Source organism: Nanorana parkeri, unplaced genomic scaffold (genome assembly GCF_000935625.1).
Source record: "Nanorana parkeri isolate BGI_ZX_2015 unplaced genomic scaffold, ASM93562v1 scaffold48, whole genome shotgun sequence".
Lineage (NCBI taxonomy): Eukaryota > Metazoa > Chordata > Amphibia > Anura > Dicroglossidae > Nanorana > Nanorana parkeri.
This window is the reverse complement of record NW_017306316.1, coordinates 773,025-789,590: the sequence shown is the minus strand read 5'-3', so window position 1 is coordinate 789,590 and position 16,566 is coordinate 773,025. Positions and strand designations below refer to the sequence as shown.

Genomic DNA, 16,566 nt, shown 5'->3' with positions numbered 1-16,566 from the left:
CCTGTGACACTGCCTGTACTGGGCTGTGACCTCCCCGCACAGCAGCCTGTGGGACTACAAATCCCAGCATGCCTTGGTGCCCGAGCCTCGTGCTCGCTCAGTATCTGCAGGATGATGACTGCTGTGAAAGCCTTTTATATCATCCGATGCCCAGTCATTGTGTGCGCTCCCCTCCTTTGTCTTATTGCTGCTGATGTGCTCCACCGTTACGTACATCACATAACGTTTTTTTATTCATTCCCTTTGGCCCTGTGTATGATGCAGAGGTGTCGCCCTGTCCCCTGATCTTGGGGTCACTGGAGCCATAAATGGGAGTTTCCCCAGTCTTGGCCTTGTCATGGTGACCAGGGGGTGGGCCTGCTGTGTGGGAAGCTCCGCCCAGTGCCATGGGCCCCTGATTTCATTCATTCTCGTTAGACCGGTCGGTGAGCGCGCAGGGAGATCCATCCATGTCCCCTTCTGGAAAATCACTTGTGAAAGGGTGCGTCCTGCAGAGTGGCGGCAGTGTGAGCAACATCTGACGGATGTCACGGAGTGCTGGAGATCTTCCCTGGTGTGGAAATGTCAGATGGGCACGTCTGGTGTCTCAGCAGTACTTCATGACTACCGTGGTGCTGATTTCCTGGCACTTTCATCCAGAAGCAGGATCATTTTAAAGCCCATCTCTGGGAATTCTACAAATATGACCCTTACATTGGGGACCACCGGCACTGCAAGAGTTAAATGCTCATTAAAGAGTCATTTCTCCCCCATTTATTATTTCCTTCTACATTTTTTGGTAAACGTACACGCCCAGTGAATCCATTATTGCTCTGCAGCAGGGGGAGCATCTCCAGCTGTGCTTTAATTACTAATCCCACCATGCCTCTGGGAGTCATGCCTGTTACTGTCAGTCTTGCAATGCCTCATGGGGCTTGTAGTTCCACAACAGCTGGGGGGCCGGAGTTGCTCACCCCTGTTTTGCAGTAAACTGGCATTTTGCTGTTGTGCAACTGGTCTCAGGCTGTCATCTGGCAGCCGGTCTTCTCTTACTGGTTCCTGCAGTCGACCTCCCCTGACTAAACGCCAATGACATTGCCCTAAAGCCTCTTGGGATGGGTAATGTGAAATATCTCCGGAGGTTGGGCAGCTGAGGGACTTCACTCCCACCAAGGCAACAAATCCAGAAGTGTGGAGTTGGCTACCAAGAAAAAGTGTTTTATGTATATAAGTGTGAATGGGGGGAGGGTGGGAGTAAAGTTACAGAAAGAGGGTAAAGGTCCAATTTAAGTCAAGGGGCAGAGGAATATTAGACACCCTTCATCTTTGTGACCCACGCTGACATTAAGTACAGGGAAGGGCCAGTAGCCTTGCAGTGTATGGGAGGACTGATAGGGGCGTGTGTTGGAGCAGGGAATAAGGTAAGTACTACGCCTTAGACTTAGGCCCCGTTCACACTGAGCGATTTATCGAGCGATTTTTGCAGCGATATCGCTCTATGTAGCTTCTCCAATCCATTTCAATGGAGCTGTTCACATCTCGTCGCTCAATATCGCTTGTAGCTCGTCGCTGGTAGCTTGTCGCTCCTACATGACCCTTTTTTCTGCGGATTTCGAGCGATTCTGCTCCTGATTGCATACAGCCCAATAGGAAAAAGTAGCTCAATATCGCTCGGCTCGTCGCGCAAAATCGCGCGATTTTCATGTCGCTCAGTGTGAATGGGGCCTTGGTCATCGCCGGGGAGGGGAGTGTCCTGCAAGGGTCATTTGTGGAGTTGGGCTTTAGGGGCATGCTAGTATGTAACCTGAGGATAGCGCAGATGGTTTTGTCCTCCTCTGTATTACTGGACATTGTTAAATACAGCATTCTTTCCTTGGCTTTCGCAGAGGTCAAGCTTAACTCCATTTCCAATCGTCTTTCATTGTTAATGACTGTTTCCACTTTCATTTTACGGTTCATGGATAGTGCACAGTACTGTTAAAGCTGAACGGAACATTTGTCTTAAAGGCATACGTATTTCAGGCTTACCCTTGGGCCCGCCTTTTGCTGGCCATGTACCATAGGGGTGAATGATAGATCACTGTCTTGAACTGTTGGCCATAGCAACTGGTAATTCTGATGAAGGAAGAAATCTGCCTTTTCTGTATTTGTCCAGATGGGGATTTCACAAGAGATGGAACTCTGGATTTCAAATGACTAGTCACCAGGATTGACTCTACCCCCTGCAGCTGATGTTTTCCCATTACTGGCTGTGCTTTGTTTTTAGTACAGTTTTTCTATATTGGTGACAATCTTTGAGACTGGAGTTTGCTTCCTCATGTCAGAGCAACGAACAAGGAGCAACACAGAAGGGACTTTGCTAAATGACTGGAAATCTCCTGAGACTAATTGTCAAAGGCAGCAGTGCCTTAGATCTCACATTGAAGATATACAGCTAGGTGACAGCAAGCACAGGGGCACCTTCACATACCAGGAAGTGCACTGTTATTGTTCAGGTGGAATTCAGGACTGAAGCTTTTTCAGACACAATACTTCCAAATGTTCCTTCTAACAAGGCAGATCTTCTCTTTTGGAATTCAGTTCCAGTTTAAGCACAATATCGATGTATGGGGCTTTCACTATATCGGCACATTTTTGTGATGGTGGGATAGGATCAGAGGTCACTAACTGAACAAATAGTATATTTAAATAGACAAGTAATGCTGGACCTGAGATAAGTAATTATATGTTAGTTTATTGATGAACCTTGAAGGACAGTAGCACTTGTGGTTGTATTTAGGGCTCATTATTTGTTATGGAAATACTTGAATTTTGTTGCTGAACGGAGGTACTATAGTACTAGTTATGCTTGGATTGGTCACATTACTAATAGAGATCAGTCTATCTGCCTGCCAGGTTCTGTCTCCTCAATCTACAGAATATCCACCAGTGTATGCCATGTATTTATATAATGCTGTAACCTCCTTTTCCTCAAGTGCCCGGCTGATGCTTGATTTGGCCATGCTGGTGTCCCACTGTTATGCTGCAATAGCAGTATTTATTCAGACTTATACAATTGCTCAGCCAACAGTTGTAGACTTGATGACCTGGAGAGAGAGGGCTTGAAATACTTCCTGGACCAAGGAACCGTAGGGTGTGTCACATTAGTAATATTAGGGGAAGAGTCTGACTACGGTGTAATGTTAGCGGAAAGAACCCATTTTGAGCTAGACTTCCTACTGCTGTTCAAGGAGAACTCCACGGTGGGGCAGGGATAATGGATTCTATGAACCTCCATCTTCAACATAGGCTCACAGAATTTATAGCCTTGTTCTGCATTTACCGGGTTATTTTCCCACTGAGTTTTGCCTAGTATTTGGGAGAATATTATCGGCCATTACAGGCTTGGGAGGGGCTGTGACGCTGCCTGTAGTTGGTAGTTATACTGAGCGGGAAGTCGGCTGTGACTTGAAAAAATATTGCACCATGGTAAATGCATTTCTTGCAGATACTTCATATTCCATTTATGAATGATGAAGATTGTTCTTTCCAAGACCTTTTTATAATTGGGCTTTTCCTGGTCGCTTTACTCTTAAAGCTTAAAATAGTTGTGACAGGATGGTGAAAATTATGTGAATGTAGCAGGTGGATCCCTATTGTAGGACTAGAAGAGAAGTAAAGACATTGTAGAAAATATTAGGACTGTTATTAGTTGGCCATTTCTCTGATTTGTTTTTGGGCTTGTTCATACTACCTACACCCCTACTGACAGCAGCTTGTTGGCTTCTAGCTCCATTCAGCCAAGAGCTTTCCAACCAGCTCCTTCATTCAGCTGATCGAGGGATGCTGTGGGTGCAAGAGTGCCGACAGCGACACCCACGGTACAAATTTTGTCAGCTTCATCAGTAACTGGCTGAAATTTGAACAGTGTACCCTACTTAAGGGAAGTGTTGTAGGAGAGTTGCCAACATCAGAGTGCATAAAGGCTTGCGCTTAAAGGTAGTAGATTTTTGGTTGGAAGTTTTTGTCATGAACCCTCGTTCGATTATAGCTCAAACCCCATCAAGCATAGTCAAATGTCGATTTCGGAAATCATCATAGCCATACTGACCAACCAATTTTTGACAAACGACGGAAATTTCCTTTTGCGCATGTGCTGTGTTCTTGTTATGATTTTTGACGCACTGATGCATTGATTTTCGTTCGGTTACAGAAAAATTTTCTAACCTGACCGATTGAAAAGTCACAATATGAAAACCGAAAATTGGTGATGTGTACCATGAATTGTTTGAGGTTTGTTCGAAAGACCGTTCGTGTAGGATTTCCGAGCACAAATCATACAGTGTATGGCCACTTTAACTTGTCTGTCCCTTGTTAGAACACTTTGGTATGAACTTGTCACCTACAGACATAGCATATTGCAGGTCCTGAATGAGTTCCTGGTGCAGAGTTGTTTCTGTGCATTGGAGGACAGGTCATTAGCAATTTACCTTTGCCCTTGGGGGTAGATCCACAAAACACACGCTTGTGAGGCTTGAGGAAAGGTTTTCGAAGCTATGAGCTAAGCAGGTCAAATATGTGAATAGTTTTCCGGAAGGCCATTTATTGTGCAGTGAGCATACACGGTGACTCTGAAATCTTGCTGATGACATTTCCCAGACTCCTTATTGGGTCTAAAAGACTCTAATGCTCACTGTGGCCATATGAAATGCTAATTTACATAATATAGCACCCAGTTGACATTTCTCTTGAAAGGCATGCATGTATTTTATGTTCAAGTATCGGAACTGGACAAATCCCAGAAATCCGAGATCTAGTACGATTATAACTACAGATGGTATCTACATTTCTTTTCAGGCTTCATAAAGCGACAATCCTGTCAGTGTCACTTGACAGGTCCACTTTCATTAGAAATGATGGGGTGCTCAAAGTGCCCTGAATAGATTTCAGCATTTTCCTGGTATGTTCTTCTATAGTACTGTGATTTAAACACAGTCCAGGAAAACATACTGTATATACTCGAGTATAACCCGAGATTTTCAGCCCATTTTTTTGCTGAAAAGTGCCCCCCTCGGCTTATACTCGAGTCAGCGTCAGGTTTCTTCTTACTTACCTCGCCGAGCGTCGCGTCACTGCTGCTCCGGTGGGCGGCGCTCCGAGCGGGGTCATCTGGCAGTCTCCGGGTCCTAATTTACTACATATAGAATGCACTGAACAATCGATTTACAATTATCCTCTGCTAATATGAATGGGTTAAATGATCCGTAGTACATGATATGTAGCCCTGTACCCCCTTTTCCACTTACAGAGCTAGGTTATTGTTTTTCTTTTAAATAAATATTAATGGGATTTTATTGGTATTTATCTACCAGTAGCTGCCTCATTTCCCACCCTCGGCTTATATTCGAGTCAATACTTTTTCCCAGTTTTTTGTGGTAAAATTAGGTACCTCGGCTTATATTCGGGACGGCTTATACTCGAGTATATACGGTAAATGTAGTCTGACCCACAATGCTTTCCCCCTAGATTCAGTTTGGTGTAATAGGAGTAGTAAGTAGACTTGGGTGCTTTTACACCATTTTAACTTCAATGTAACCACTGATGAGACAGTGTAGAGGAAAAAAAACAGCATTGTGATGGACGGAAACACAAAAGACAGTTTTCAAATAAAATTTAAGAACGAGAAGATGCCTATGGCACTTAACGTTTGGATCAGTCACAGTTTGTGCTTCAAACCTGCATTCAGTTCTGTATTAACAGTGGTCCGCAGTGTCAGTGTGCCTTGATGTTTTACACTTATTCCTGTATATTTTATATCCTTCAAAAATGTCCATGTCTAGTATTAAAGTGAGCCTTTAACCCCGTCACTAAAACTCGCATCAACCTGTAGTTCTGAAATAATCTTACATTCATTAGCTAAACAAACCTTTTATTTATATTTTTTGTTTACTTTCTGGTCCACTTTGGTACAAATGATGTAATGTGCTGATGTGTTGCATCCTGGGAAGGTTACATCAGCAGAGCATTGCTGGGAAAACTCATCTGTAATGTCACAAGATCTCAGGGAAAAGGCATTTTCCTCCCCCTAAGACGATGTGCACGGTCACATGTCCTAGTCACATGAGCCAGAGTTCCAGGAAGTAAAGTGAGATCTAGTAATCTGCCCTTGGTTAAAATGGCCACTGTCGTCGAGACTAGAGTCACACCTCCGCACTCCCAGTGGCCTTGGTGTGCTAGAGTCCTCGTAGAGCGATCGCTGAACTTTATTCACTGGTTGGTTCTTCATGTAGCTCAACCAGTCACCGGTACAGCGACATTGCCCACGGCTCTGCTGTCATGACGGAGAGGAATGAAGGCGTGAAAAATGAATGCTGCTTATTGCTTCCATGGTGTCTGATGTGCAGGGGCGTTTTGTCTTACCATTTGTATAAAAACTGCACATTGACATGTTTCTAAGTTCCTGACCACGGGGACAATTTACAGCGCTCTACATAAATAGTGTAACTTTGGCGGTACCGTTCATAAATTTTACTGTCTTTCCTCCTTCTAGAAAAAAATAAGGCCACTGTCAGAAGAATGAGGAAACGAAAAATAAGATATGCAAAGAATACAAAGCTGGCAATTATCTAGAAGTATGTCTTTGTAGATTGTCATTACTAGACATTTCTACAGGTGCCTCTTTAAAGGGCCATTCACACCGAGTGTGTTGGGGCCACATTGGCCAATTTTTCCAGCACAGCTGTAAAGCAAGACACGTTCATTTACCTTGTCCCATAGTGGGCTCAGTTCACACCACCGCATTGCAGTGGTGTGCGCTTCCCCTTGTTTTTTTTACGGTGCAGTGTTGTACTGCCACATCATGCTGTGCCAAGCAAACATGCAGTGTAGCACAGCTGCTTGTGTGAATAGTCCCAAAACTAATAATAAAAAAAAAAACAGATTTAATCCCCACTTGTCCTGGCATTGGTTCCCCTGCTTTAAAGGAGAACTATGGGGTTAAGGCTTTTCCCCATAGTTCTCCTTAGGGTAACGGGAGGACACAAACTAGTGTCCTGCCGTCACCCTAAGCTCAGTATACCGCGAGCTATAGCTTGCTGTATACTGAGACGCCACGGTATACCACAAGCTACTGCTCGCGGTATACTGAGACGCTAAAGCGGATCCAGACAATTATGTCTGGATCGGCCCAGCTGCGTGAGTGACAGCTGGCTCTGCCTATCTAGAGGCAGAGCCAACTGTACCCGCCCCCGTCAGATCCGCCAGTCAGCGCTAGCGGGGAGGGGGGAATCCAGCCCCTCCCCTGTCACGGCAGAGAGCTGTGACAGGATCGAGAGGTGAGCGAACGCCGGTATGTGTTCGCTCACCTCCCGATCTACTGAACCGACCTGTGACAGTCTCATTGTCACAGGTCGACTAGAACTATGAGGTCAGTGAAAAGCACTCACCTCATAGTTCTCCTTTTAAGCTTCTCTGCAGAGATTCTCCCCCAGCACACTTTTCACATCTGTCATACCTGTCCAGCAACTGGCAAGTCCCATTTTTAGCTCTATTGAAGATCTACAAAATAAATGTTTGCATCTGGTCCCCTACTGCACTCTGTGATTTCATTTCTATGACCCCCTGTGCGTCACTGCTGTATCCTGTAGTGATGGATGCAACCACGGCCAGGTATCCAACACTTCCTGAAGCATGTTGGATGTAAAGATCGTAGGAATGGGTGGTGGCACAAATGAGTGTTGGATCATTTTTTTCTTTTGTAGGATTTTTAATTTTAAAAACCACAGCAGAGAAACTTTTATTAGAAACGTATAAAGAAACGCATGATACTTGTGCTTTCCTTGTATCGCCATTCACTCCTATAGGCCTGAGAAAGCATTCTAATGAAGAGATATGTTGCAGGACATTAAAGCAGAGATGTAAACTACTATCACTGAAACAAATGGCCTTTCACTGTGTGCTGTGGTGTTCACCTGAAAACTGCACCAAGGTCGATGCATCCGTTTCTTGGAAAGGAATCGCACTACCTGCAGTTAGATACAGTTTATCACGCACAATTATATCTAGATGAACAGTTTCTTTTCTCTTTCTGATTGCAGTCATTATTTTGCGCTGCTATAAAGAACGCCCTATTAATTATAGTGAATTTTTTTTTTTGTAATGCAGTAGCACGAAAATATCAATCTTGTATCTTATGTATGATGTTACAACATTACTTTATTCCCCTGTAAGAAATTTCTCAATACCTTCACTTGTATTTGCATAGAAACAGGGAGCTCAGGACCATGAGCATTCCATAGAAAACTAATGTTACAAAAGTCTTATAACCTGTTACAAACAGGCCAATTATGAGCACTTTGTATGCACAGATTAAAAAAAAAAAAAAATCTATCTAAAGTTTATTCTGCTTGTATTTTGCCTACCCTAGTTCCTCACTTCCACTTCATCAACATGCCAATTCATTTTAAATAAAACCTTCCCATTTTCCTTGCATTTGTAGTTCCTATGACATCACTGGGACTTTGTGCCGCTTTCAGCAATTCAGGCAGATTGTGCCTTGTGGGAAGGGCCAGCAGGGCTTCCTGAAAATGTCACAGTACCCTGCCTCGGTTCTTTTCTCAAGAGCCCTCGGGTTTCAGGTATGGAATGGGCCAAGTCTTTGTAGAAGTTATACAAAGTTTGGGGGGGCTGGGCGTCACTGGAGTGCCAACCTAGAGACAAGATAACACTGGACGTCCTTCAGCAAAGAAATAACATGGAGCTCTTTCTAACTTGCACTGAAATCACAATAGGCATTTTCAGTAGAGAAGAGGAGCTTGTGCAATAGCAAAGATAAGGCTGCCGTTTAGCTATAACCTGAACAAACTGATCCAATGTAGATGTTGTCAAAAGGTCCTAACAAAATTGAAAGGGTATGTCAAGCCATAACCCCTGTGTTTTGTTTGTTTTTTTACTGCAAATTGGGGCATCGTTTGGAGTGATTTGCCCTTTCTTCCTTAACTGCTGATGTTTTACCATACAGGAAGTAAGAGAATTCTCCAACCGCAAATTAGATGGAAATTAAAAATAAAACGTTTTTTTTTTCTGTCTGTGTCTCTTCTGCAGTTTTTCCCTCCCTTCCTGTCTGGCAAAACTCTTTGCAGGACAGGAAGTGAGGGGGCTCCAGATAGCAGAAACCAGTTGGGTTCTAATCCTTTCCTGCTCTATCCAAAACTTAGAGGAAAACATACTGTTTAAATGTTTACCAGTCTTGGTTATGGTGACTCGATTTGGTTTGTTTCTTCAGGCTTTTCTCCCTTTCAATTGGTGATCCTGTCTGTAAAACACTTCCTGTTCTAGGGTGACCACACTCACTCACCGTGGAGGACCAGCCTTGTTATCCTAGGTCATAAAGTGTCACTGTTTAGAGGTAACTTGCAGGTTTGACTTGCAATTTCAGAGTGTTTGCATTAAAAACCCCTCAAAAAAACCTTTATCATTCAAAGCATACATGTAGCCATTCTAGGGCTGCAGCTGATTGTTTCATAGTCGATAATGTTTTTGATAGGATAAATCCTTTCATTACTCGTACTGCTTTTCCTGTGCACATATTCTGACTACACTTAACTTGTATGCAGTCTTAAAATCAATTTAAATTTAGTGATCCATAGCCAGCGCTTATGGAGTTGTATGAGTGTGCTTGGCATTAGGCCTGCAACTAACAATTTTCATAATTGATTAGCTGGCCGATTTTTTTTCTTTTAATTTTTTTTTATTAATTGGATAAAAATCAAAAACCCATCCTTGAAAATAAAATACACAAATGCGGTGTTACAAACATAAAGTTTACTTCAGAATAAAACGAAATGCTCAATTTTTTGCACTCGCACTGCCATGGAAAACACGGCATTGTGGGTATCGTGTGTTCCAGTCCGGGCAATCACTGTGGGTGGGAGGCGCGTTTGGGGTGCCATTGAAATGAATGGCACTGCAACGCAGCTCACACAGCAGACTTTCAGGCCGAAACCTAAAATTACCTTTTTTTCCCTTTTTTAAAAAAAATTGTTGTAAGCACATGGCGCTTGAATAGCCTCAGGGAATGACAGATGCCAGTAGCAAGATTCCACATATGACAGCTGAATGTAAATCAGCAGATAGTGGGCTGGTGCAATAGTTACCCTGCTATTGGCCATTTCAAATTGCAATAGCAGGCTGACTGTTGCACCTGCCCACTGCTTGCTGTGCTCTCCTCCCAGCGTGGAGGAGACAGTGGATCCAATGAACTAATCGATAATGAGATTAGTTGGTTGCAGCCCTAAGCCATTCTATTTAAACATGCCACCTTGATGTTCATAAACCTTGTTAAAGTGGAATGTGAACCTTAACTTCATGACAGCACAGATGGGAAACGGGGCCAGAGTGTTGTCATTCTGTAACAGGAAGTGCCTGAACACAAATCTTCATAGCAGGACCACTAGATATGGACCACTAGATATTAATAGTTTGGAAATTACATTTTAAAAGGACATTAACCTGTTAAATCTTCTGAGATTGTAGTGTTTTGGGTTTACAACATTACAACCCTATAGATTTCTAGGCAAAGGTCTATGGGGCTGCAATCCACTGGCACGGCTGTCAGTTGAGGTAAGTTTCAATTTATTGAGAGGGAGGGTGAATTTCGTTCGGTTAGGGCCAATGAGCAAAAAGGATAAGTGCACTTTGTTTTAAAGTGCACTTATCCTTCAAGGTTTTTGAGAATAATGTTCTGTGGTTGCCTAGTCACCATCCTGATACAAGAGACAGTCTTAGTACCAAGTAAGATATCGCTAATAGAAGAGACTTAATTTAGGCATTAGTTGTGATTTTGTAGACTTGTCACTGGAATTTGGCCAAAGATGTATTTTGTAAAGAATGTTTCAGATGATTCCTATCTGTGTGTTCTGAGTTATAGGTACAATGTGTTTCAGGTTTTTGTTGCTGAGTTTACTCAAGATGTTCCATTTGTATTTGAAGCTTGAGATCCTTTCATAACTCGTACTGCTTTTCCTGTGCACATACTCCCTGACTACACTTAACTCATATGCAGTCTTAAAATCGATTTACATTTAGTGATCCGTAGCCAGCGCTTACAGAATTGTATGAGTGTGCTTGGTATTAGGGCTGCACTTAACAATTTTTTCATAATTAGTTGGCGGATTATTTTTTGCAATTAATCTGGAAAAAAAACTCCATCCTTAATTTACAATAAAATGCACAAATGTAGTGTTACAAACCATAAAGTTTTCTTCAGAATAATATGGTATGCATATTTTTTGCAATCACACCACACTGGAATGCATGTTATTGCAGTACCGCACGCTCCATTGCGGGTGCTCACATATATACACACCCAGTCATCTAAGTTTAGAGTTAGCCATGAAGAGCCGGTTCGTCAAAAAAAAAAGAAAGTTAGCCATGAATATTGGCGATACCTGACGTGTAGTGTAATCATTGGTTTTCTTTGTAGGTGCAACCGACTTGTGTTTCCATTAGTATACATGTGTTTGCAGGGTTGGGGGACTTTACATAGCCCCCTATGTGATGGCACATTGAAGGTCACGGGTTCTCATTCAGGTGACATTAAGGGTCTTTTAGACCCCTAGTGTCACCTTTCCACTGGAGTCAGCTGAATGTCAACACAGGAGGCAGTGGCTGGGAGCAATAGCCACCCTGCTATTGGTTATTTTAAATTGGAATAGTAGGCTGTGTGCGGCGCACAGCGTGTGGAGCTGTGAACAGGGCCAACTGATCGGAAGCCGATTAATCGATTATTGAAAAAGTTGACAACTTTTCTAATCGATTATGTCGATTAGTTGTTGCAGCCCTATATTGCACCCACCCACTCCCTGCTGTCAATCAGCAGAGGCAGGAACTGAAGGGAAAAGTTCTCCTTCAGGTTGTCCACTGCTAATTGACAGCAGGCAGTGGGCGCGTGCAGTAGCCGGCCTGCTATTGCAATTTTTAAAATAACAGCAGGCTGGATTTTGCTCTCAGCCGCTGAATGGATCTTTGACACTGGCTTTTAACTGAGAAGAGGGGGAGCAGCGTAAAAATGGTAGCACCAGCGGGGTAATGCAGAAGCACATCGGTCTCTCCTTCCCACTGGTGCCGGCTGCAGAGTGCTGTGTCCCTGCTGCCTCTGCCGATAGAAGCGGTGATGGAAAGGGACACAGACCACTGCAACCAGCCGGGAGAACGGAGAAGCAAAACAGCAGCGGCAGCAACTAATCGATAATGAGAATCATTGTCAATGATTCTCATCGATTTATAATCGATTAGTTTTTGCAGCCCTACTTGGCATATATTTTGGTTATCCCTGGGCACGTGCTGAACTGTAATAATAAAGTGAAAAATCTTGGAGGCATGAAATATTGGTTATCTTCAGACAACTGAATACATACCTTTTAAATGTGAACTGTTTTACATGTCAAAGAACTTGTAAATGTTCAGCTAGTAGTTTTGAGCCATGCTCCCCGTCCAGACAGTATAGTCAGGTCCTGGACCTCTGTGTTAATGGAGTTTAAAAAATAGTCTAGTCCAGGGCGCACCTCAGCCTGTGGCAGCATTTGCATCTGCAGTTTGTTGCGTATTGGACCGTGTAGCTGCAGACTGGTCAGTGTGCCCTTGCTGACCCGTGTCCACTGCCAAAAGCGTCTACAATGGGCACATGAGCATCAGACAATGGCGCAATAGAACAAGGTGGCCTGGCCTGATTAATCATGTTCTTATACATCATATGGATGGCCAGGTGCGTGTCTGTCTTACCTGGGGAAGAGATGGCACCAGGATGAACTATGGGAAGAAAGCAAGCCGGCGGAGACAGTGTGATGCTTTGGGCAATGTTCTGCTGGGTCCTGCCATTCATGTTAGTTCATTTGACACGTACAACCTCCCTAAACATTGTTGCTGACGACATACACCCCTTCATGGAAACTATTTCTGATGGCCGTGGCCTCTTTCAGCAAGATAATGTGTCGGCCAGCAATTGCACACTGCAAAAATGGTTCAAGAAGAATGGTTTGAGGAACGCAACAAGTTTGAGGTGTTGCCTTGATCTCAATTCAATTGAACATCTGTGGGATGTGCTGGAAAAACAAGGTCTGATCCATGGAGGCCAAACCTTGCGACTTACAGGACTTAAAGGATCTGCTACTGACGGCTTGGTGCCAGATACCACAGCACGCCTACAGAGGTCTAGTGGAGTCCAAGCCTCAATGGGTCAGGGCTGTTTTGGTAGCAAAAGGAGACATAGTCAATATTAGGCAGGTGGTCGTAATGTTATGGCTGATTGGTGTAGTATGTAAAATAAATGCTATGATGAACCCTTTTCTCTGATGACAGACACCCATTTCCTCTACGTTCCCACTTGAGCTGCTTTGATCTTAAGTGGGAATGCTCTGGTAATATGAACTACTATTGCTCAGTAGAACCGTTAAAGTGGACCTTCTATCCCCTTTCACTAAAATTCACATCAGCATGCTGATTTAAAATCCTCTTGTTTTTAATTTACTTCCTGATCCAGTTCTGGCACAAATGATGTAATGTGCCCAAGCATTGCATCTTGGGAAGTTTACATCAGCAGAGCATTGCTGAGAAATCTCATTTGTAATCGGGGAAAAGCATTTTCCTCCCCTGAGATGATGTGCATGGTCACATGTCCTAGTCACATGTGCCAGAGTTCCAGGAAGTAAAGGGAGATATAGAAATCTGCCCTTAGTCAAAAATGGCCACTGTCAGAAAACTGGGAAGATATGCAAAGGATACAAAGCCGGCAATTATCTAGAAGTATGTGTTTGTAGATTGTCATTACTAAGCATTTCTAAAGGCATGTTTTGTTATTTTAAAGACATGGGTAAAGTTTTTCTTTAATGTTCTGTTTATGGAGATGATGCACACTATTCTTTTCCATATTTGACATTATTGATTCAACATAAATAATAAAGATAAAATCAAGGTGCAGCAAAATGGTAACCGTTCAATGGGGTAACAGCTCCAGCAGGAAGTCCTTGTCTGCTGCAGGAAAGGATGGCTGGTTAGCAGCTTTGCAGTGGTAACGTGTGTGTCACTGCAGAGAGACTGCTGCTTTCACATGGAACGCCTGCTACTCTCACACACGCAATGCATCGCTCCTTTCTGCAGTATATTGCCAGGAAAGGACATTTTCTGCTGGAGATTCTTTGCAAAAAAAACAAAGGCGGGACATTGAATAGTTACTGCTTCCATGAACCTTGACTATGCTTTTTATCATTTGGCCTGAAATTTCAGGTAGGGCTTTAAGGGTTGGCCCAGGTGTTTTAAAGTTTATTTTGTAGCTGTTTGTTTTACCTTTTTTAGGTCTGTTTCCTGCTTGAAGTTATTTGCCTACTTTTACTGCAGCCCAATAATTAGGCATGCAGATGAAACCATTGTATAGGAACGGTTTTCCTGCTCAATGATTTGCTGAGTAGCAAAGATGTGTTTTTTTTATTTTTTCTGGTTAGTATTGCAATAGTAGACTGTGCCTCTGCTCTGCCCCATTGGTGCAGTTTTGGATACTAGTGAACATCAGCACATTGATGCCCACCTCTGTCTCGTGTTTGGCAGGCTACATACACTCCTTTTACGAGGTTGAACTGTGCCAACACTTCTTAAAGTACATTTTTGAGGCAGGTATCCTTACTGAAGGAATACCAAAGTCGGCTAACATGCATTTCTCCATTGTTATTCTTTGACCCCTCCAGTGCTGCAATACCTATATAAATGTCGTGTTACACAAAGATCAAGGCTACAGCAATGCTGTTTTTACTGCCAGCAATGGCTGTGGCATACAAGCGTTCGGGCGGCTATAGAGCCACCCTATTGTTTCTAATGAGCTGTGGAATATATACCGCCCCTCCAGCGGTGAACAGGAACATGATCTGTGCTTCATCACACATTTTTAGAAATGTTTAGTAATGACAATCTACAAACGCATACTTCTAGATAATTGTCGGCTTTGCATTCCTTATTTCTCTTTTCTTCACTAGTCTTCTTACAGTGGCCATGTTTACTAAGGACAGATTACTAGCGCTCCTATTCCTGGAATTCTGGCATGTGACTAGGACATGTGACCATGCACATCAACTCAGGGAGGAAAATGCCTTTTCTGTGAGATAACAGATCAGATTTCCCAGCAATGCTCTGCTCGGTGGAAGCTTTAAATCGTCGCCTATGGGCAGTTTTGGGTATGGTAGGTTTTTTTGCCATTTCGCGGTTACTTGACATGTTTGGTGTCTATTTATCATTTGATATTTTTACCAAAACAAAATGGGTATTGTTTCTGTGCACTTATCATTTTAGTGTATTTTTTTTAGCCTAAAAATATTGGTTTGGTAAACATTTGCACAAATATTGTGCAACATTAGCAATTAGCATTTTTTAAAATATATTCTACAGGGCCTCTGCTTTTTGAAAATATGTAACTGTTGGGGGTATTAAGCGGTTTTCTAGCCACAAATTCAGATTTTATTGTGTGAGCAAAAATGGAGTTGCTCTGGGCTGCAAGTGGTTAAAGTGTAATTCTTAACACCCTCATCCTACCCTAGCATGCTCAAAGATCATATAGTGATAGGATGTCTCTGATGCAAAACATGCCATCAAATCTCTAGGCATGACCATGTAATCTCAGCAGTAGGGGTTTATGGAACAGACAGTTCAGGTAAAGCAGATCCACTTTGCCAGCTGAGGCCATTTTCAGTGCTTTTTCTAACAAAGGAGCCACTTTCGATTACTTTTTAAATGCTTTGTTTGCCTATCACAAGAGGCTTGAAGGTTACCCTTGCTAACTACCTGAATATGCTATTTTCCTGCCTGTCGTACTGATACTATGCCATTGGTGTCTGGATCACTGGCCTTGTACAGGCAGGCAGTTTTGGATTTTCTTCATCTGATTATCTGTTCAGATCAGTGACTCAGATGACCCTGAAGTCTGACAGTCAGTTTTTAAAGGTCAGCAGTGGCAGTCTACAATTGTCTGCTAGGTTTCCTTCTAAAGGCAAAGTCTTTACTTTTCCGACCCATGTTATGTTTTAAAACTATATTTAGGGGGAAACATGAAACAGGTTTGAGGTTTTACTCGCTTGCTTTTTAAAAAAAGAAAACTAATTGTAGTTCTGGAGCTTGATTAGTTGTCATGGAACAGTACGGGTATATGGTCCCCAACAATTCTTTCCTCAGACCCTTTTATAGTGTGATTGAACAGTCATCAAGTCATGGTAAAGAAGTTGCTGCGTGCACTTGATTGATTATAAATGTAAACGTGCTTCTTTTTCAGAAATGGTTGAATCTATGAAGAAAGTTGCCGGGATGGATGTGGAATTGACAGTAGAAGAAAGAAATTTGCTCTCTGTTGCATATAAAAATGTGATCGGAGCTCGAAGAGCGTCCTGGAGAATAATCAGCAGCATTGAACAGAAAGAGGAGAACAAAGGAGGAGAAGATAAACTCAAAATGATCAAGGAATATCGGACAATGGTAAGACTCCATTACACGGATAGATGGATTGTCTTGCATAGAAGTCTTTGGCCACATGGTTTGACTGGCCATAGGTGCATTTTCAATTGTTTAAGGTCCCCC

General features: G+C 42.9%; 1 protein-coding gene across 1 annotated transcript in view; it reads left to right on the top strand.

Annotated features, from left to right (window-relative positions):
• The window catches only part of YWHAE (tyrosine 3-monooxygenase/tryptophan 5-monooxygenase activation protein epsilon), a 30,356-nt gene that overhangs the window by 378 nt on the left and 13,412 nt on the right, over positions 1-16,566 (top strand). Inside the window, exon 2 of the mRNA XM_018573843.1 lies at positions 16,265-16,464. Within this exon, the coding sequence (XP_018429345.1) occupies positions 16,265-16,464 (200 nt within the window). The remainder of the gene's footprint in view (positions 1-16,264; positions 16,465-16,566) is intronic.